The sequence below is a fragment of the Hemicordylus capensis genome, chromosome 6, assembly GCF_027244095.1.
Source record: "Hemicordylus capensis ecotype Gifberg chromosome 6, rHemCap1.1.pri, whole genome shotgun sequence".
Taxonomy (NCBI): domain Eukaryota; kingdom Metazoa; phylum Chordata; class Lepidosauria; order Squamata; family Cordylidae; genus Hemicordylus; species Hemicordylus capensis.
The window spans coordinates 90,333,543-90,355,263 of record NC_069662.1 but is presented as its reverse complement, the minus strand read 5'-3'; the positions used below and the strand labels follow the sequence as shown (position 1 = coordinate 90,355,263).

At 44.0% G+C, this 21,721-nt stretch overlaps 2 protein-coding genes across 2 annotated transcripts in view; one reads left to right on the top strand and one right to left on the bottom strand.

Moving 5' to 3' along the window:
- Positions 1-21,721, top strand: part of SEPTIN7 (septin 7) — a 128,288-nt gene that overhangs the window by 28,508 nt on the left and 78,059 nt on the right. The window contains exon 3 of the mRNA XM_053264694.1: positions 1,089-1,191. Within this exon, the coding sequence (XP_053120669.1) occupies positions 1,089-1,191 (103 nt within the window). The remainder of the gene's footprint in view (positions 1-1,088; positions 1,192-21,721) is intronic.
- LOC128329542 (uncharacterized) overlaps positions 1-21,721 on the bottom strand; it is a 36,301-nt gene that overhangs the window by 8,443 nt on the left and 6,137 nt on the right. The window lies entirely within an intron of this gene.

The following is a 21,721-nucleotide window of genomic DNA, read 5'->3' as shown; positions in this document are numbered from 1 at the left end:
TGAGACAAAACTTTTACATACCATAAGCAACCAGGCAAATGGTCATTTAAGAGCATGTCAGAGCTGAACTCGAGCAAGGCTATAACTCCCTCACCATTACAGTTTCTGCTGCTACATAATCTTTTACTGCTTTTTAACTTTTTACTTCATTCTTTCAAGGCTGTGCATGCCCCTTCTTGAGCACTGAAGTGCAAATATTCTTCCTCCTCCTCCTTTTGTGTTAAAGGTGAACAAGAGTATTCCCATCACAGCAAGTCTACTCCTACTTATTGTTGAATGGGGATAGGATGGCTTGCTGCTGATGTTAGTGAGAGTATGAAGAGGTATAGCTTCTTATTGTCTGAAAAGGCTGATCCAACTAATTTATTTCTGCCTTGGGCACTACAAGAATTAAATATGTCTTGCACTGATACACAAGCTTGCAGGACATGAAATGCTTGAGGAAATGTTAGCAAACTAAGCTTTAAGAACAGGCTGAGAGGGACTGAGAATTCAGAAGATGACAAGCTGGAATAAGTTTAAGCGTATGGTAGGAAGCCATAACCCTGCTGTTCCACCCACTATTCTTAACCACACAGTTGACTTTCCCTAGTTGTCCCTAAAATGAGACCTGGCTCAAAATAAACAACTGAAACCAATCACTTGCCCCAGGGCAACTGTTATGGTTTTCTGAAGCATTGCCCAGGCCCAGTTAAGTGACTCAGCCGCAAATTTTTTACAGATGGCTGAAGTTCTGTGCCTATCACTGATGATGGCATTCACTCTCTAAGAGTGTGCTTTTTTGCAGGGAATTTTATTTCCAATTCACAACTGCCTGCTTTTGGTGTTAGTCAGCATCCCCTTGCCATGGTGTCTGATTTTGTATCCACAGGAGTCCTCAGTTCCCTGGTATTGTGCACTCAACATACTTTCAAAAATAATGAGGCTGACTGTAATTAAAAATCTTTCTAAGGGGAGAGGAGAGGATATTAGTCTTTACATGTTTTGCACCTGATCAAGTAGTTCTTTGTGCATATCTCCATAACAAAATATTAAATCATCATTGTACTAGAAAACTGATATTCTGACCTCAGATGTCTTTATTTTAGCAACAGAAGAACCTTGAAGGATATGTGGGGTTTGCAAATCTCCCCAATCAAGTTTATAGAAAATCTGTGAAGAGAGGGTTTGAATTCACACTCATGGTAGTAGGTAAGCAGTCTTGTGCCTTTATATTTTTCTTTGTAGTCCTTCAGATTGAGACACTGGCTTACATTCACAGCAGTACTAGCAGACAATAAGAGCACAAGCAGCTCTTGGCACCATTGCAGCCACCGAATCTGCCAAGGAAGGCAATGTCAAGGGAACCTCAGCAGCAAGGTGGGCAGTCTAGCAACCAGACGGAGTTCTTCTAGAGGAAAGTGACCTCAGCCTGCCTTTCAAGCTCTTTTCCCTCCTCCTGCAGCCTACCTGCTATGCAGCCCACTTTATTGCTGAGGGTCCCTTGATGCCCCAGCAGGCTTGCAGCGGTGTTGAGAGTTACTTGTACTCTTGTTACGCTGGTTTCTTTGTTTGTGAGCCACTCTGTTTTATCCAGAAGGAATGTGCTGTAAGTAATATACCTGTTGACAGGTTGCCCTGAAATGTTGTAGTTGTCATCTGTACCCAAGTGATGGGTATTGCTGTATTACAAAAATAAGAAAGATTAGTTTGGCTTGCAGCAATTGATCACAGGGCTAAGAAATCTTGCCCCGTCCTACTCAGCAAGTGATACACGCCATTCAGGCTGTGGTGGTGAGAACTCAGTAAACTTGTCCTCCATTCTAAGGAGGAGAGCTGGTCTTGTAGTAACAAGCATGAATTGTCATATTTGCTAAGCAGGGTCTGCCCCACTTCATTTGAATGGGAGACGTGTGAGCACTGTAAGGTATTTCTCACAGTGGATGGGGCTGCTCTGAGAAGAGCACTTGCATGCAGAAGGTTCAAAGTTCACTCCCTGGCATCTCCAAGATAGGGCTGAGAGAGAATCCTGCCCACCACCTTGGAGGAGCCGATGCCAGTCCATGTAGGCAATACAGATCTAGATGGACTAGTGGTCTGACTTTGTATAAGGCAGGTTCCTGTATTCCTATTCTGACCTTTTGAAGGGTGCTTCTGACGGCAAACCTATCTTGGATAATGGGAAATGCACTTGTGTGTATGCAGTTGCAGAGACAGGTGTGATTAATGTAGTGTTTTACGCAAGGGTCACATGTCGTCAATTCCCTAACTCACAAGTGAATTTAATAAGCAAGTTGATGTATTCTGTAGAAGTAAGATTGAATTTATAGTTTTGAATGTAAACACATGTAAATTTGCATAATTCTTCATTGAAGTATTTTGTTTTAAAAAAAAATCTGCCATAACATCATGAAAGAGAAACCTAGAAATTGTTAGGCAGTACTACTTTTAAAAGATGGCTGCAACCAGAATATATATTTAAATGTGATAAATCGTGCATGTAAACTACTAATACCTCCTGCTTCTATCAAACAGTAGAATATTTTCACAATTCATTCTGTTTATACCCTGCCTTTCAGTTTTAGTGATCCCAAGGAAGGCCCTTTTCTGTAGTTGTCTGGTTTTATCCAATATAGTGGGTCGTGTTCCAGATCATGCCTCAGGAAGACAGGGAGTAGAGTTCAAAGTTGAAGGCAATATCCGGTAGCTAGGTGGGTGACACCCGATACTCCAGTTCTGTTCCTGTCTCTCCTCAGGCAACACGCTTCTCGAGAGAGCTCTGTCCCTCTATCTATTCAGGCTGGTTTTTTCTCCTTGTTTCTTGCCTTGTTCTTGCTTCCTTGTGTGCAAGGACGGGAGGGGAGTAGTTTTTTTGGTTGATTTGGCAAAAATTCTAAACGTTATTTCTGTTCTTTTATTCAGATCCATTATATTTAGTTGGCATTAATTTTGTTTACTGGGATCCCCTCAATCTCCGGATGACTCCCGCCCATGCTGGAGATTTGCTAGAGGGTTCCCTCTCAGAAGGGAACCCCTCTGAAGCCATGTCGGCTCCAGACAGGAAGAAAGCCCGTAATACGGGCTCTCATGGTGGCAAATGCTCCCTGCCCCCACCACTCGACATCACAATTGGTGCTCTTCCCACCTCTTCTATAACTCAGGGGACTGTGATCCCAGCTACCAGAGTGGAGGCTTCACCTCGTGAAGCCTCCAAAAAATCTAAATCTCACAAATCCATCAGCTCTAAGCCTTCAAAGAAGCAAAAAACAAGCTCAGAGAGACAAAAACGCCACAAGAGGAAAACAAAAATGCCTGTGGCGCACCTTAGTGAACATTTGCTTTTGCAAGCGGTTTGTCAGCAGCAGCTGCCCAGATGCATCCCTCCAGCCTTGCTACAAGTGCAAGGAGGCTCCACGGCACTTTCTTCTGGGACAGGCGACCGGTGTGCGCCCGTGAATTTGGGATCTGGCGAACTCCTGGGGGAGGGGGAACCTGGCTTGCCGGCCATTCCCTCCGTATCCCAGTCGACTGCTTCCAACACCACTAGCCCGAGTTCTGTTCCTGTTGGGACTGGCACATAACCACCACTCCAGAACCCACGAGACATGAGTAACACTACTCCTCATGGGGAGGTGTAGTTTAAACAGCCGTCACCCAAGTTCGAATCCTGACTTAGAAACTTTATCAGGTCTGAACTGTCCACCATTCCCCCTGCCAATCCTAAGGTCCCTCCTCAGACCAACACACCTATTCTTCTCCTGCTTGCCAGGATCCAACCCCACTAGAGGGGTTATTCCTCCAAATGAAATAGGACAGTTCTGTCCCAGGTCTTCTAGAACTCGCAGACCTAAGAGGCTCCCCACCCCTTTGCTGTTTGCCTCTTCTTCAGAGGAAGGCGTTATTCCCCCGCCTATCAAGAAATAGCCACCCCCAGTTCTCCCCCCTGACCCAAAAGCCCTCCCTCCTACCCCCACTCCCTTGCTTCCAGCCCTCCCCACCCAGCCAAATCCCTCCCAGTCAGAGGACTCCTCTGTCTCTTCCTCTACTGAAGAAGACAAATTGTCCCAGGAAGAGGACCAATCTACCCAGGCTGGCTCTTTCAACAAGCTGATTTTGAAGTGCTATTGGCCAAAGCACGTCTGGTTATTAAGGACGTTGCACCTGAATCTGTTTCTCAACCTGAGCACAACTTTGACCAGGCAGTTTTTCCTTCTACATCTGCCTCCTGGCATCAACAGGGACAGCAACAGAGATTCCATGGGAATAACAGAAATCAGTCCACCAAGCAGCCCTTCAGGCCTGGATTTCAGCAGAATCAAATGCAATGACTCGTTGCCTGTTGGAGTCCGGCTCCGCTTCTTCTCAACAGCATGGAGCCAGTCCCCTTCAGATGCATGGGTACAGGAAACCGTTACCCAGGGCCTCTGATTGGAATTCACGGTGCAGCTCCACAATTTCTACACCCTCACCCCCCCCTTCCAAAAATCCGGTGAAGGTTCAGCAGATGTCTCAAACTCTCCTTCATCTGATTCAAATACATGCCATAGAACAATTCCAGTTTCAGTTCTGATTCAAATACACACGAGAGGAACAATTCCAGGGAATCTACTCCCTTCTATTCCTAGTCCCAGAGAAGGACAGATTGTGGAGAGCGGTGCTCAATCTCAAATGCCTCAATCACTTCATCAGGAAATGGTCCTTCAGAATGGAATCCCTCCATACCATCAAAGAGGCGATTTGCAAGTTGGAGTTCCTGGCATCCATAGATTTGTCAGAGGCATACCTCCACGTGCCCATCCACCCTCAACCTTCTGGAACTGCGAGCCATTTGCCTGGCACTGAGACAGTTCCTCCCACAGATTTGTGGCCAACATGTATTGGTCCGCACAGACAACGTGGCCACAAAGGTGTACATCGCAAACCAGGGAGGCACCATCTTGCGTTCCATGATGAAGGAAGCCACTCTTCTGTTCAGTTGGGTCCAACTTCACCTGGCCTTGATCACGGCCAAACATATGAGCAGGACAACCAGTCTGACAGTGGATTGGCTGAGCTGCCAGACCATAGATGCAGCAGAATGGTCTCTTCACATGGAGGTCTTTCAACAAGTCACAGAGGTCTTCGGGATCGCCTGTGGACCTATTCACCTCTCAGAAAAATCACCTGCTGCCTCGTTTTTACACCAGATTCCACTGTCCTCTAGCCGAGGACGCGGATGCTCTCACAGTGCCCTGGCCCCCGGGCCTTTTTTACGCCTTTCCCCCGACCGCCATCATCTCCAAGGTTCTACAGAAGATGGTTCTAGAGACAGCGAACATCATTCTCATTGCCCCAAGGTGGCCCAGGCATCCGTGGTTCGTTGATCTGATCTCCAAGAGCCTTGGCCCTTACCTTACCGCCAGGACCTGCTCCTCCAAGGACTCCTTCAGCATCCAGATCGGCTCCAACTATGCACGTGGAGGTTGAACGCTCCCACCTAGAACAGGCCGGATATCCCACAGCAGTACAGAATACCATTCTAGCCTCTAGACACCCTTCCACAAACCGCATATACCAGGCCACCTCGTCGGTCTTCTCTAGGTGGGCTCGTAGGAAACACTTTTTCCCCACGGCAGCAGGGATTCCTGAGGTTCTCTCTTTTCTCCAGGAGGGTTTGGATATGGGCCTCAGACCGAACACCTTGCGCAGACAGGTCTCAGCACTGGCATCAATTTTAGATCTCAATTCCAAGGGTTCCACCATGCTGCACCCACATCTCTGTCATTTTCTTAAGGAGGCCAACAATCTTGCCCCTCCCCTCATCCACAGGTTCCCATCCTGAGACTTGAACAAAGTCCTCAATGCGCTTACACGATCCCCCTTCAAACCTCTCCAGGTAGCGCCGCTGAAGATCCTTTCCTACAGAATCCTCTTTCTGGTTGCCATTTCCTCAGCATGTAGGGTCTCTGAGCTGGCGGCACTCTCAGCGCACAAGGACCTTTGTACATTTACAGAAGAAGCAATCATTCTGCGTTTGGATCCTGCCTTCATTCTGAAAGTAAATTCCACATCTCACAGATCTCCAGAAGTGGTGCTCCCTTCCTTTTGCCCGAAACCATCCCACCCCAAAGAGAAAGCTTGGCACACTTTAGACATGCATAGGGCCCTCAGGATCTACCTGAACCGGACAAAGCCCCATTGCAAATCTGATGCGCTTTTTGTATCATTACATCCCAAGTCTCTGGGTCTCAAAGTCTTTAAAGCTACCTTGGCCAAATAGATTTGGGCCACTATCTGCTTGATCTATCAGACTCTACACCTTCCCGTTCTTGGAGGTATCACGGCCCACTCTACACGCAGTGCCAGCACTTCGGCCACCTTCTCGGCCAATACTCCACACTCCAGGTCATCTGTAAGACTGCTACATGGTCATCCATCTCGCCCTTCCTTAAACACTATAAGATTTCCTCTTTCCACTTTCACCAGGCAGCCATGACACGCACTGTGCTGCAGCAAGTGGTCTAGCGTCCGCTTCTCCTTCCCATCACCTTCGCATAGCTTGGGCATGTCCCACTATATTCGATAAAATCAGACAACTGCGGAAAAAGAAACATTGGTCCTACTGAGAAGGGTTCTTTTTCGCAGTATCTGATTTTATCTGGCCCTCCCGTGGACAACCTATGCACTCTGGTTTGGTATGGACGCAGTAGTGGGAGGTGGTGACTGCCGAGGCACAGTATTTTTTTCCTTTAATCTTCCTTGTTTTTTCCTGCAGAAATCCAGTAGGGGATGTCTCCTTTGCAGCTCAGCCTATTCCCTCTATGTTTTTTCCTCTCGTCTGCTCCCTTCTGTCTTCCAAGTTTGCCTTTTTTAGAGATGGCCATTGCCTGGCTCAACTGGAGTATTGGGAGCCGCCTACCTAGCTATTGGATATTGCCTGCAACTTTGAACTCTACTTCCTGTCTTCCTGAGGCATGATCTGGAACACAAGCCACTATATTGGATAAAATCACACTGCAGAGAGGAACCTTTCTCGGGTAGGACCAATGTTTCTTTCTCATGCACATTTCCAGCTTTATTGCTGGGACGTCGCTATTCATTTCAGTGTGGCCAATCTTGTATTACATAGCATTCTTATTCTTAATTGTGTTCCATATAGTTCTTGGTCATTTTTTTTTTCTATCAAAAGCACCAAATTTCTGGTAGTTCTGTGTCTTAGAACTGAAACTTCCAGCTGGCACAACTTAATGGGCAATGGTTGCAAACATTTTGGGTGGGGGGCGGGGGGCATTTGCTGAAAAGGTTTTCAAAGCCAGTTGGCTCCAGGCACTACAGTTCTCATTTCTTTCAGGCTAAGAATTGGCTCTATCAAATGTCTGCTGTGCTTTCTGCACTGGCATTGCTTTTGTGTGTCTTGCATGTACTGTATATAGCATTTTTCTGTAGCCTTTTGTTAAAAACATACTAACTCAGTTAACAACTTGTGCCCATTTTCATATTTATGCATTAATGTGTCATCTTTTTATGAGACAGTACTCTGATTCTTCTCTTTTCTGTAGGTTACCTTGAATAAAGTCCCAAGTCCTTATATTGAAACAGAGCAGTACCTATTAGTAGAATGCAGGACCTTAGTGGAAAATATTCTTATGCTAGGGAAAGTTGATTTCATTTCTGTGTAGGAGAGCCACAGATTTATAAGAGCCTACTCACAGTTGTCACTTGCTATCAAATACGTATGTATGGCAAAGAAGATAGGTGTTCCATATATATGACTTTTCTACTTGGAATATCAGTGTAGGAAAAGTTTATTGTATGAAGTGGCCGTAAGTATAACAGTTGCAGGATTTATTCCTTAAAGGTGTAAATCTTTTCTCAAGTCACAAGAACAGTTGAAATTGTAAAGCACTCAAAACAGGCTGAATAATGTCATGGCCAATGGATCTCTATCTCTGTGGGATACTCTTGTGATATTTCCTTGTGGTACTTTTTTCAGTTTGCAAAATAGAGGACTGGATTGAAGGATATGGAAAAGGGGTTGTAGTAACTTCTAATTTAATCTTCAAAAATTTAATGCAGATGTGTGTAGCAACTGTGAAGTTAGTAACTTCTCAAATATAAAATGGCAAAGTTAGATTTGATGTCTCGTAAAGGTGAATTGGTGATTTCTGCTCCTGTCATACCAAAGGAGAATAGCAATGAAAAAAATCCAGTAACAATAACGTACAAATTTCATTTGGCTGTGTAAAAGGAATTGACTAAATTCTACTTTAATTCTATTTATGTCATACATAATCCTGTATTTTGAAATGTCAAACCTTAGTTATCTAGCTCAAATTTGCTTAAGGTTAATCTGGGAAATGACTTGACTAGCAAGCCAGAGGTTGCCAGTTCGAATCCCTGTTGGTATGTTTCCCAGACTATGGGAAACACCTATGTGGGGCAGCAGCAATGTAGGAAGATCCTGAAAGGCAACATCTCATACTGCATGGGAGATGGCAGTGGTAAACCTCTCCTGTATTCTCTGCCAAAAGACAACCACAGGGCTCTGTGGTCACTAGGAGTTGACACGGACTCGTCGGCACACTTTACTTTTTAATCTATGGTTAACATAAAAGAAAAGAATTGCTGCATAAGGACTGCTATGCACATTTCTCTGTTTCACTCTTGGAAAACTAGATTAAAGTCTGTACTCAGGTAGCTTTGGCTGTCCTTCATAATGCACAGCAGAAACTCTTTACCCTGGGAGATTTTAAATACAAAAAATGGCATGAGTATTATTTCAAATAGCTTAAAGAACCCTCTCAATGCTCTCCACTAGGGCTAAGAAATGGATAGCCTCACTTTCCAAAGTGGTAAATTGTTACTTGTAGTAATATACAACTTCCATTGCACATAATTTTCAATAAGCAGGAATGGCTCAAAGGGATGGTGGGCGCTCCACCAGACTGGAACTTTACAGTGTCAAACAATATAGTTGTAGCATAGTGTGGTCCTATAGTTTGAATTCATTATTTTAAAAGGCCTCCATTGCTTAGACAGCTTATTAACTCACTTCTCTATTCCAGAACTAGCAGCAGAAGCCAGTGCACCAGATAGTTAGGAGACTCTTCCAGCCTCCCAGGAGCAAACCAACCCCTTAGCTTCCTTCTTGCCAGGAACTGAGCTGGGTGAGACCATGGTGGGTTGTGCAGGGTCATCTCCAGTGCTCTCTCTAAGGTGTGCACACATGTGTGCGCTCACAAGCTTGTTTGTTTTTTGTCCACTCAGTTAATTTTATATCCCACTCAGGATGAATTAGAAGGGCCCCACTCTGAATGCATGCGCGTGCACACTACCTTGATACTACTGCCCAGAATAAAACTCATTCTGCACACAGATGAAAAAAACTAGAGAGAACACTGGTTATCTCCCCTGCAGATTTCATCTGGCCTGTTACTGACCCCTCTCCCCACCCTGGTCTTTCCTGCCACATGGCCGTGGATAGGAAGAGGAGACTAGCCTGGAAAGCAGTCTGGTAGATTTGACCTAATTGCAAAAGACTGTATTTTCCAAGAGGAATCTGACCCGTTTCTGAATAAACCTGAAAACTCAAGCAAGCTTCATTCATAAAGTAACATTGATTACCTTACCTCTAAGTATTTAATGCAGAGCAAAATCCTCACTCTCCTAATGATGTTATTTGACACCCTTTCACTCTCCCAAACTAGTTGTTCTAGAATCACCCCTGGCTATAAACTTTTTGAAACAAGGGCTTAGTGTTAAAATACTTAAAAGCTACTTTTATTCTGTCCATGGATATGTTCCCTGACCAAACTTGCACTTGTCCATGAAATAAAAGATGCGTGTAATGTGGAGAACAGAGTTGCCAAGAGTTTCTTCATCTCTGCCAATTTTACTCTCTCATCATTAGTTGTTCTCATGGCTGTGTTTCTTTTCTGTTAAAACAACAACAAACTGTTAATTTGCATTCATTCGGAAGCTGGTATAGTACTACATGGCTCATCTCTTTAGGCTTCTCTGGATAGAGTATAAACTTGTGCATTTTCATTTCTCTGGCTGGAGCCTTAAGGTAAACTTCAGATAAAATGGCTGTATGCAAGAGAGAAACCTGTGCAGGAAAAAAATAATTGGTTCAGAATTTGTACCTGGGGATAAAATGCATATTGTAACTTGCTGTAATCGTGGAACTACATAAGAATAGTCCTGCTGGATCAGGCCCAAGGCCCATCCAGCATACTGTTTCACACAGTGGCCTACCAGATGCCTCTGGGAAGCCCACAGGCAGTAGCTGAGGGCATGCCCTCTCTCCTGCTGTTACTCACCTGCAACTGGTATCAATTTCATGGGATGACCCCTGGTTCTAGTGTGTTGAGGGAGAAAAAATTCTCCCTCAACTTTCTCCACACCATGCATGATTTTATAGACTTCTATCATGTCTCCCTGCAGTCTTTTTTCTAAACTAAATCCCCAGGTGTTGTAGCCTTGCCTCGTAAGGAAGGTGCTCTAGTCCCCTGATCATCTTGGTTGCCCTCTTCTGCACCTTTTCAACAAAACATCCCTCTCCTGGTCAGTCACCAACTGCTCGGAGCCCATTGGCTTATATGTGAAGTTGGGGTTTGTTTGTTTTTGCCCCAGTATGCATCACTTTACACTTGCCAACACTGAACCACATTTGCCCTTTTCTGAACCACAGTTCAGAAGTGAACCACACTTGCCAACACTGAACCACACTTGCCCACTCTCCCATTTTGGAGAAATTCTTTTTGGAGCTCTTCACAATCTGTTTTGGATTTCACTATCCTAAATAGTCTGCAAATTTGGCCATCTTGCTGCTTACCTGAACTTCTAGATCAGTCATGAATAAATTAAAAAGCACTGGTCCCAGTACAGATCCTTGGGGGACCCCACTTCTTACTTCCCTCCATTGTGAAAACTCTCCATTTATACCTATCTTCTATTTTCTGTCCTTCAACCAGTTACAAATCCACATATGTACTTGTCCACTTATCCCATGACTGCTAAGTTCTTCCAGAGTCTCTGATGAGGAACTTTGTTGAAAGCATTTTTGGAAGTCCAGGTATACTATGTCAACCGAATCACCTTTATCCACACACCTGTTGACCCTCTCAAAGAACTCCAAAGAACTCACAAGAGGCAAGATTTACCTTTGCAGAAGCCATGTTGGTTCTCCCAACACATATCCTGTCCTATGTGCTTTACAGTTTTATCCTTGAGAATGCTTTCCATCAATTTGTCTAGAACAGAAGTTAAGCTAACTGGCCTGTAGTTTCCCAGATCACTTCTGGATACCCTTTTTGACAATTGTTACATTGGCTACTTTCCAGTCCTCTGTATGCTGTGAAGACAGATGCAAAGAATTCCATTTAGCTTCTCTGCAACCTCCATATCCTCCTTAATAATTCCTTCCACTCCCTCATTGTCTAACGGTCCAACCACCTCCCTGGCAGGTTTCCTGCTTCTGATGTATTTAAATACGTTTTTGTTACTCCCCTTGATGCTTTTAGCTAAATGTTCCTCAAACTCTCATTTTGCCTCCCTTATTGTCACATTGCATTTCTTTTGCCAGAGTTTGAAGAGAACTTTCTGTTCTCTTCATTTGCGTGGGCCTTTCAATTTTGGAAGGGAGTCTTCTTCCCCTTTATAGTTTCCTTGACTTTACCTGTTAGCCATGCTGCCATCCTCCTGGTCTTGGTGGTACCTTTCCTCCTTTTGGGTATACATTCTAACTGGGCTTCTAGTATTGTGGTTTTGAGTAAACTCCATGCATTCTGGAGCAAAGTGACTCCCCTGATTTTCCCTTTCAGTTTTCTCTTCACCGAATTCGTCATTTTAGAGAAGTTTCCCCTTCTGAAATCTAAAGTGACTGTGTTGGACTTCTTTGGTGATTCTCTCCCCACATGTATGCTGAACTTGACTGCACTATGGTCACAGTTCCCTAAAGGGTCCATGACACAGACATAATGCACCAATTCCTGGGTGCCACTCAGGATTAAGTCCAAGGTCGCCTTCTCTCTGGTTGGTTCTTTGACCAACTGTTCTAGGGCATTCAGAATATCTAGAAATTGGACTTCTTTGTCATTACCTGACTGTGAATTTACTCAGTCTATGTGTGGGTTCCTCTTTATAAAGATGCTTTTAAAATTAGCCTCATACTGTGAATTACATTCTCTAGTTATTTGAAATACTCTGGCTGTGGCTTTTTTGCCATTAATTTTTAATGTAAAAGCTGGTGATTTAATATATTGTTTGGAACCTTAAATTTTTAGCTAAATGTTCTTGCTCCCTTTACTGAGCATCTTGAATAAAGTGAGTGGCAATGGCTGCTGTGAGGCAGCGGCGGCAGGCCTAGTCTGGCCGTGAAGGTGGCGGTGGGCAGCCGCAGTGAAGAGGCGGGTGTCAGGAGACGGCAGCAGAAACTGGGGGGGGGGGGGGAAGCAGCCTGGCAGGGAGAGGGAGAGAATTGGGCAGACGAGTGTTAAGGACTGGAGACTGGGGCAGAAGCTGGTGGGGAGGGCTTGGAGGGGGAAGGGAGTGGGGCTGAATGTGCAGGGGGTCTACTACCGCACGGATGCTCTGTGCAGGATCAGCTAGTTATGTATGGTTATTGGTACATATTGGCCTTGGGAGGCATTAGATTAGTTATGCTAGATGTGTTCTTAATTTTTTAAAATTTCTTTGAATGGACATCTCTGAAGCAAAGCTTCCTAGAAATCCATAGCTATGAACTAAGATTAAGCTCATTGCTTAGGAGTTCTTCAATGCCACTACTTCCTCTTAGTAGTGGCTGGACTGCTCCCTATAATGAATGGTGGATAGCAAATGTGGTTCCATGTAAGCAAGTGTAAAGTCATGCATATTGGGTGGGTGACTGTTTCACATATATACTGCTGGGGTCTGAGCTCAGTGACTGACCAGGAGAGAGATCTTGGGGTCGTGGTGGACAGCTCATTGTAAGTATTGACTTGGTGCACAGCAGCTGTGAAAAAGGAAAATTCCATACTTGGGATCATTAAGGAGAGGATTGAAAATAGAAATTTTAATATAATGCCTTTCTACAAATCTGTGGTGTGGCCACATTTGTAGTATTGTGTGCAGTTCTTGACACCATATATTGAGGACATTGTAGAACTGGGGACAGTGCAGGAAAGGGCAAGCAAGATGATCAGGGGCCTGGAGTATCTTCCTCATGAGGCAAGGCTATAGCATCTGGGGCTTTATAATTTGGAAAAGAGGCAACTACAGGGAGACATGATAGAGGTGAATACAATTATGCATGGAGTGGACAGAGAAATTTTTCTCCCTCTCGAACAACACTAGAACTAGGGGTCATCCCATCCCATGAACCTGAAAACTGGGAAATTTAGGACTTTTTCACACAGCACATAATTAATCTATTGAATTCTGTGCCATGGGTTGTGGTGATGGCCACTAGCTTGGATGGCTTTAAAAGGAGCTTAGACAAACTCATGGAGGACAGTCTGGTGACTTGGCCACCTCCAGCCTCAGAGGCAAGATGCCTCAAAATACCAGTTGCAGGGGAGCAACAGCAGGAGACAGGGCGTACCTTCACCTCTTCACTGTGGGCTTCTTGAAGGCATCTGGTGGGCCACTCTGTGAGACAGGATTTTGGACTAAATAGGCCTTGAGCCTAATCCAGCAGGGCTTTTCTTCATGTTGTATATAACCCCATAATATCCTCTTAATTGATTCAGAAGTTGGAAAACTAAACATATTAGGGGTGTGTGTGTGTGTGTGTGTGTGTGTGTGAGAGAGAGAGAGAGAGAGAGAGAGAGATATTTTAAAATTTGAAAGCAACAATATGTAAAGGATCAAACAAGGCAGGATGGGCTTCTTCCTTTTTGGAAGGCATGCTTGATTTTTCAGTGGTAATGAGTGTGCAGGTGAATGTGAGCTTGGGATGGGGAGGAAGAGGGTATTGGAACTTTCTGTGTTAGGAGCAGCCCACAATTTAACTTGCTCCACTCTTGGTCTCCCCACAAAATGGAAGACCCCAGGTTCTCATGTGTTGCAACAGCCAGAGACAGAAAAGCAGCATTTGGAATGGATGTGAGTAGAAATACACACAATCATCACCCCCACACTTGGTTCAAAAAGGGTTAAAGGTTTCTGGTGTGTGAGCACAGAATAACACGAGAGTATGCAATTCAAGGAAGTGACCTTGGTGTGCATAATTATGTAAAGGAAGAAGCATTTCCTTCTAGGAATCCAGATATGGCTAAACTCAAGAATTTGGTTTTGCTCAAGTCAGTCTCCCACGATCCATTAAGCTAATTAATTTAGGAAACTTCTAAGGACCATAAAACTCCAACTATGGACCGGAAAAACTAGATTAGCAAGTGGTCTTTTGGTTGGTCTGATCAAGGATATATATCTGTACCTTATAACTAGAAGAGTAGGCACCCACTGATCTATTACCTGTGAAACAAAGTACAGCAAGTCCCTCCACTGAAAAGGAATAACCCAATCATTGTCTCCAGTAAAGAAAGGAGAACGTACAAACATTTATTGTTAAACCTTTCTCCAACGTATCCATCTCAGAAGATCTGCTTTTACAGAGCAATCAAGAAATTTTTGTCTAACAAACCCAGGTTTAGGACATAAGAACCAGAACACTGAACATAGCTTCTGCACAGGTAAATCTTGCCTCATCAACCTTTTGGAGTTCTTTAAGTGTGTCAAAAGCATGTGGATAAAGGTGATCCAGTTTATTATTTCTTAGCAAATTTATATACTCAGCCTTCCATCCTTCCGAGGTCGGTAAAATGAGTACCCAGAATGTTGGGGGCAATATGCTAAAATCATTGTAAACCGCTTAGAGAGCTCCGGCTATAAAGCGGTATATAAATGTAAGTGCTATTGCTATTGCTATATACCTCCCGAACTCTCATCTCTAAGTGGTTTACAATAAAACACAGATTAAAACAATGATGAATTCTATAAGCCTAAAAGCCTGGATGAATAAAAGGACTTAACAGCCCTTTTAAAAGCTGCCAGAGATGGGTTGGTTCTTACTTCAGCAGGGAGTACATTCCAAAGCCTCTGAGCAGTAATGGAGAAGGCCCATTGAAATAGTATACTTGGACTTGCAAAAAACTTTTCACAGAGTTCCCCATAAAAGGCTCTTGAGAAAAGGTAGCAGTCATGGTATAAGGGGATAGATTCATGTGTGGATTAGTAACTGGTTAAAGGACAGGAAACGGAGGGTAGGAATAAATGGGAGAGTTTTCACAATGGAGGGAAGTAAGAAGTGGGGTCCCCCAGGGATCAGTACTTGAACTACTTCTCCCTCGAAGGAAGTCACAGCTTACAAAGGGTTAACTCCCACCTCTTGCTCCCAATCGACAGGAAATTCAGGTAGTTTCAGGTATCTGGAGGTCTCTCCCAGCATGCTCTGGTTCAGATCCCCAGTTTCTTCCTGTCTTTGCTCCTGGAAAGACAGACTCCTTGGGGCTCCTGCCCCATTTCCTTTCCTCTTTGAATTTCACTTTGATTGGTGAGCTATAGCTTTCCTTTACCTTCCCCTTATACTTCTTTAAATTTTGGCATGGATCTTGCCCAGGCAGGGGATACTTCAACAGGCTCCCTGTCAGAAGACTCCGGGTTGGAAGATAGAGGCTGGGCCACATAGAAGGCCAAGGCCATTAAGTGGCGCCACCATCTTCCCCTCCTCTCTGCGATCTGTACTTTAACCAATGCTTTTTAATTTATTCATAAATGATAGAGAAGTTGAAGTAAGAAGCAAGGTAGCCAGATTTGCAGATGATACTAAACTATTTAGGGCAGTGAAATCCAAACAGATTGTGTGGAGCTCAAAAAAGTTGTCTCCAAACTGGATGTGTAAGTGACAAAATGGCAAATGTGGTTCAGAGTAAGTGTAAGATGATGTACATTGGGGCAAAGAAATTCCAACTTTACACATACTCTGATGGAGTTTGAGCTGTTGATGGCTGACCAGGAGAGTGATCTTGGGGTTGTGGGGGATAGCCCGCTGAAAGCATCAACTTAGTGTGTGGCAACTGCAGAAATGGCAAATTCCATGCTAGGTATCGTTGGGAAGAAAATAAAACTAATATATAATGCCCTTACTCAAATGTATGGTGCAGCCACATTTGGAGTACTGTGTACAGTTCTGGTCACCATATCTCAAAAGACATTGTAGAACTAGAAAATGTGCAGTCAAAATCAGAGACCTAGCTTTCCTTATGAGGCAAGGCTACAAAATCTGGGACTTTTTAGTTTAAAAGTGAGATGACCAAGGAGAGACATGATAGAGGTCTATAAATTTATGCATGGTGTGAAGAGAGTGGACAAAGAATCCTCCCCAGCCCCCAACACCACCAGAACCAGGGGTCATCCCATGGCAATCTTAGGACTGACAAAAGGAAGTAATTGTTTACACAACTCATAATGAATCTATGGAATTCTCTGCCACAAGGCTTTAAAAGGGGATTAGTCAAATTCATGGAGAACAGGTCTATCAATGGCTACTAGTTTTGGTGGCTATAGGTCACCTCCAGCCTCAGAGGCAAAATGCTTGTAAATACCAGTTGCAGGGGAGCAACAGCAGGAGAGAGCGCATGCCCTCATTTCTTGTTTGTGAGCTTCTCAAAGGCATCTGCTGGCCACTGTGGGAAACAGCATGCTGGACTAGAAGGGCCTTGGACTTGATCCAGCAGTGCTGTCTTACATATGTTCGTATGAAGCACTTTGAGCACAGCCTTCCTGAAAACAAGATCCAAAGAAAATTAAACCTCTGTTACAGGTGCTCTTTTGGCAGCTTGTCCCTGCCCTTTGCCTTGCCTCACCCTTGTATCCCGGATTGCGGATTATTTATTTATTTATTTATTTATTTATTTATTTATTTAACATATTTTTATACCACCCAAAACATACGTCTCTAGGTGGTTTACAACAAGATTAAAAAGTAAAACATTAATTAAAAACAAAAACCAAAAAATTTAAAAGCAAGAAATTTAAAACACAATTTAAAATTTTAAAACAATATTCTAAAAACATTAAAACAATTAAAACAATATCAGTTAAAAGCCTGGGTGAACAGATGTGTCTTTAAAGACTTTTTAAAAGTTGTCAGAGATGGGGAGGCTCTTATTTCACAAGGGAGCGCATTCCAAAGCCTTGGGGCAGCAACGGAGAAGGTCCGTCCTTGAGTAGCCACCAGACAAGATGGTGGCAAATCCAGACGGACCTCTCCTTATGATCTCAATGGGCGGTGGGGTTCATAACGAAGAAGACATTCTCTTAAATACCCAGGGCCCAAGCTGTTTAGGGCTTTATAGCTTATGACCAACACCTTGTATTTTGCACGGAAACATATCAGCAGCCAGTGTAACTCCTTCAGTATGGGAGTAATATGGTCTAGATGGCCCAGAGACCAGCCTGGCTGCCGCATTCTAGACCAACTGTAGTTTCCAGACTACGTACAAGGGCAGCCCCACATAGAGCGCATTGCAGTAATCCATTCTGGAGGTTACCAGCAGATGTACCACTGTTTTGAGGTCATCTATCGCAAGAAACGGATGCAGCTGGCATATCAGCCGAAGCTGATAGAAGGCACTTCTGGCCACTGCCTCAACCTGGGACACCAAGGAGAGACTTGGATCCAGAAGCACCCTGAGACTGTGTACCTGTTCCTTCTGGGGAAATGTTACCCCATCCAGAACAGGCAGATCAAAATAGTCTCTCGAGTTTCGACCCCGCACAATGAGTACCTCCGTCTTATCTGGATTCAGTCTGTTTTTTATCCCTCATCCAGCCCATTACCGCCTCCAGGCAGGCATTTAGGAAGGTTATGCCCTCTCCCGATGATTCTGACATGGAGAAATAGATTTGGGTGTCATCAGCATACTGATAGCACCCTGCACCAAATCTCCTGATGATCTCTCCCAGCGGTTTCATGTAGATGTTAAACATCAGAGACAATATGGAGCCCTGAGGGACACCATACAAAAGTTCAGATTTTGAAGAGCAGTCTCCAAGGGACACCATCTGGAAGCTGCCCGAGAGGTAGGAGCGGAACCACTGCAAAGCAGCCTTCAACCCCCAGCCCCCTCAGACGCTCCAGAAGAATACTATGGTCGATAGTATCGAAAGCCGCCAAGAGGTCCAAAAGGACCAACAGAGTCACACTTCCTTTGTCAATTCCCTGTTAGAGATAATCCATCAGGCTGACCAAGGCAGTCTCCACCCCATAGCCAGCCCGGAAGCCAGTTTGAAAAGGGTCTAGATAATCCGTTTCCACCAAGACTGTCTGGATTAGGCAAGGTAGATCTCCTCACTACACATGGTGGATCTAGCCAAGCTTTCTTCCTCAACCACTAGCTATTTTTCCTATGGCGCCTTTGCCCTCACTTCCTGCAAAAGCTGAAACCCAGTTGTGGCCCATTGTCACAATTCAATAAAGGTGTTAGAGTATGCTAGACTCGTTCGTCCCAGCTAAATTCTGCTTCTTAATTTTTTGTTCTCGCAAACTAAACAGGTTTTTGTGTTTGCCAGTTAGCCCGGTGGCACTCTTTCATCACCAGATCCCACTCTACAGTTTGTGGACAGGAATCTCCAAGAAGAATAGTAGGTGCCATGTGCATGCCTCTGTAGCCTGCTGCTGAAACCCCTTCTTCCCCTCTCTGACACTAGCTCTCCACTTAAGGAAAACGCTTGTTCACATGTTTGTCTTGCCCCACCCTTCTCCAGTTCAGTTTCATCCTGTTCCCCTTATAGTTCAAGTACTTATTTTGGCTCAAGCAGCACCTTTTCCTACCCTCTATTTCCTCCTTTATCTATTCTCTCCCACCAACCTGTTGTTTCATATTTGTGTCTCATCCTGGCCTTCATCTCCTTTGCTTCCTTCTTTTCTCTTTGGATTCCTCACCCACTTGAATCACCCATTATAGGATTCCTTTTGCTCCATAGTCAGTTGTCCTCCTTGCTTCCCTAATAAATATGATCACTAGCTTCCTACCAGTATAGGCATTCCGTTCCCAAAAACTCTGTGGTTCAAATGCATTACAGTTGCTCTGCCCGGCTGTAGTAGCTGGTTAAATATTAAGTCCCTCTTTGCTCCCTATAATTGGTTGAATTGATATCATTGCTTTTCTCTCTCTCTCTCTCTCTCTCTCTCTCTCTCTCTCTCTCTCTCTCTCTCTCTCTGTGAACCACCAAGTTCACTCTCAATAACATTCATTATTTGTTGACCTGTCTTGTCTGTCTCTGTGGTATCACCCCGCTCAGATTTTTTATTTATTCATTCATTCATTCTTTATTAAAACTTTTATACCGCCCTTCCAAAAGGCTCAGGGCAGTTTACATTAAAACTCTGATTTAATGTAACAGTTGACATAGATTAGCCCTTGGGTAAAATATTCCTTAGATACATGTCACAAAACATGCTTAGTAACATAGTTGAGACAAGAAGGCAGTAGCTATGTTTCGTTTTTCAAATTTTGTAGATTGCTCCAAAGTTCTGTCTCTGGGCAGTTTACAACATAAAACAGATTTTAAAAAATGAAAACTTTAAAACCATTTAAAACCACAGTCCAGTTTAAAAGCTTTTTAGAGACTTTTAAAAAGTTGTCATGGAGTCTCTTATTTCAACAAGGAGCACATTCAAGAGTCTTCGGGCAGCAACAGAGAAGGCCCGTCAGGTGAGCAGGTGGCAACTGCAGACTAACCTCTCCAGATGATCTCAATGGGCAGTGGGGCTCATGGTGAAGAAGATGTTTTCTTAAATACCCAGGACCCAACTTGTTTAGGGCTTTTAAGGTTATAACTAGTACCTAATATTTTGACTGGAAACCTATTAGTAGCCAGTGGTGCCCTTTTAGTATAGGAGTAATATGGACTCTCCGAGACGACCCACAGACCAACCTGGTCGCTGCACTCTGTACCAACTGCAGTTTCCAGACTACGTACAAAGGCAGCCTCACATAGAGTGCATTGCAGTAGTCCAGGTCTGGAGGTTACCCACATATGTACTGCTATTCTGAGGTCGTTTATCTCAAACAGACGCTGCTGGCATATCAGCCAAAGCTAATAAAAAGCACATCTGGCCACCACCTCAACCTGGGACATTAGGGAGAGGTCTGGATTCAGAAGCATTCCAGAGTCCAGACAGTGTACCTGTTCCTTCTAGGGAAGTGTGACTTCATCCAGATCCGCAGATCAAAATTGTCTTTCTAGTTCTGATCCCTCGCAATAAGCAACTTCATTTTACCTGGATCTAGTCTGTTTTTTCCCCCTCCTCTAACCCATTACTGTCTTCAAGCATTTAGGAAGGTCATGCCTTTTCCTAATGATGATGACACAGAGAAATAGATTTGGATGTCATCAGCATACTTATAACACCCTGCACCAAATCTCCTGATGATCTGTCCTGGCGGTTTCATTCAGATGTTAAAAGCATTGTAGACAATATAGAGCCCCTGAGGGATGCCATATAAAAGTTCATATTTTGAAGAGCAACAGTTTCAATGGGACACCATCTTGAATCTGCCTGAGAGGTAGGAGTGGAACCACAGCAAAGCAGTGCTTTCCACCCAACCCCTTCAGATGCTCCAGAACAGGCCTGCTCAACTTTGGCCCCCAGATGTTTTTGGACTACAACTCACATAATCCCCAGCCACAATGGCCAATAGCCAGTGGTTTACAGGAGTTGTAGGCCAACATGACGAGGTCATCTGAGGGGGCTCTGCTTGGTTGTCGTGCACGTGGGATGGGGCCTTCTCTGTTGCTGCCCCCAGACTTAGGAATGCTCTCCCAGTGGCTATTTGCGCCTCTGTCTCCATCATGGCTTTAGAAAACATGTGAAGACTTGGCTTTTTACTCAGGCTTTTATGTGATTGTCTCCATTGCTGCTTCTTTGTATATTGTATGTTGTTTTTATGTATGCATTAGAAAAAAGTTTAGATCTGTTTTTATAATTTAGCATATTTTAACTGTGTAATTTTTATAGTCTAGTTTTAATTTTTTCTATGTGAACCACCTTGTGATTATTTTAATGAAAGGTGGTATATAGATTTAACAATAAAAATACCTGCAGGGAGGGCTGAAGTTGAGCAGGCCTGCTCCAGAAGGATACTGTAGTTGATTAGTATTAAAAGCTGCCGAGAGATCCAAAAGGACCAACAGTCACACTCCCTCTGTTTTTTCCTAATTGGAGACCATCCATCAGGTTGACCAAGACAGTTTCCACCCCATAGCCTACCTGAAAGCAGAAATTTTGAAATGGGTCTAGGTAATCAGTTTCCTCCAAGAGTGCCCAGAGCTGGGAGGCTACCACCCTCTCAATTACTTTGCCCAGCCACGCAAAGTTGGAGACAGGTATAGGTTTAGTAATGCCAGTGTCCATTTTCCTGGGAAGCGGGGGAAGTCATATGAAAGAATGTAGGCTGCTCACTACTGTAACATGGTTTAAATCAGTGTTTCTCAACCTTTTTGGAGTCAAGGACCGCTAAATTCTTCGTGCAGAGTTTCAAGGACTGCTACTTTGTTCATGCACAGTTTCCCGGACCAGCAGTTAGTAAAGCGGTTTCAAGTTTAAGTTTTTCTGTCTATCTATCTATCTATCTATCTGACTTTTATACTGCCCCAAACTTGCATCTCTGGGAAGTTTATAATTAAAATAATATAAGCATTAAAATAATTAAATTAGGAATCTTTTGCAAACATGGAATATTAGGGGCTCTCAACCTTGGGTCCCCAGATGTTG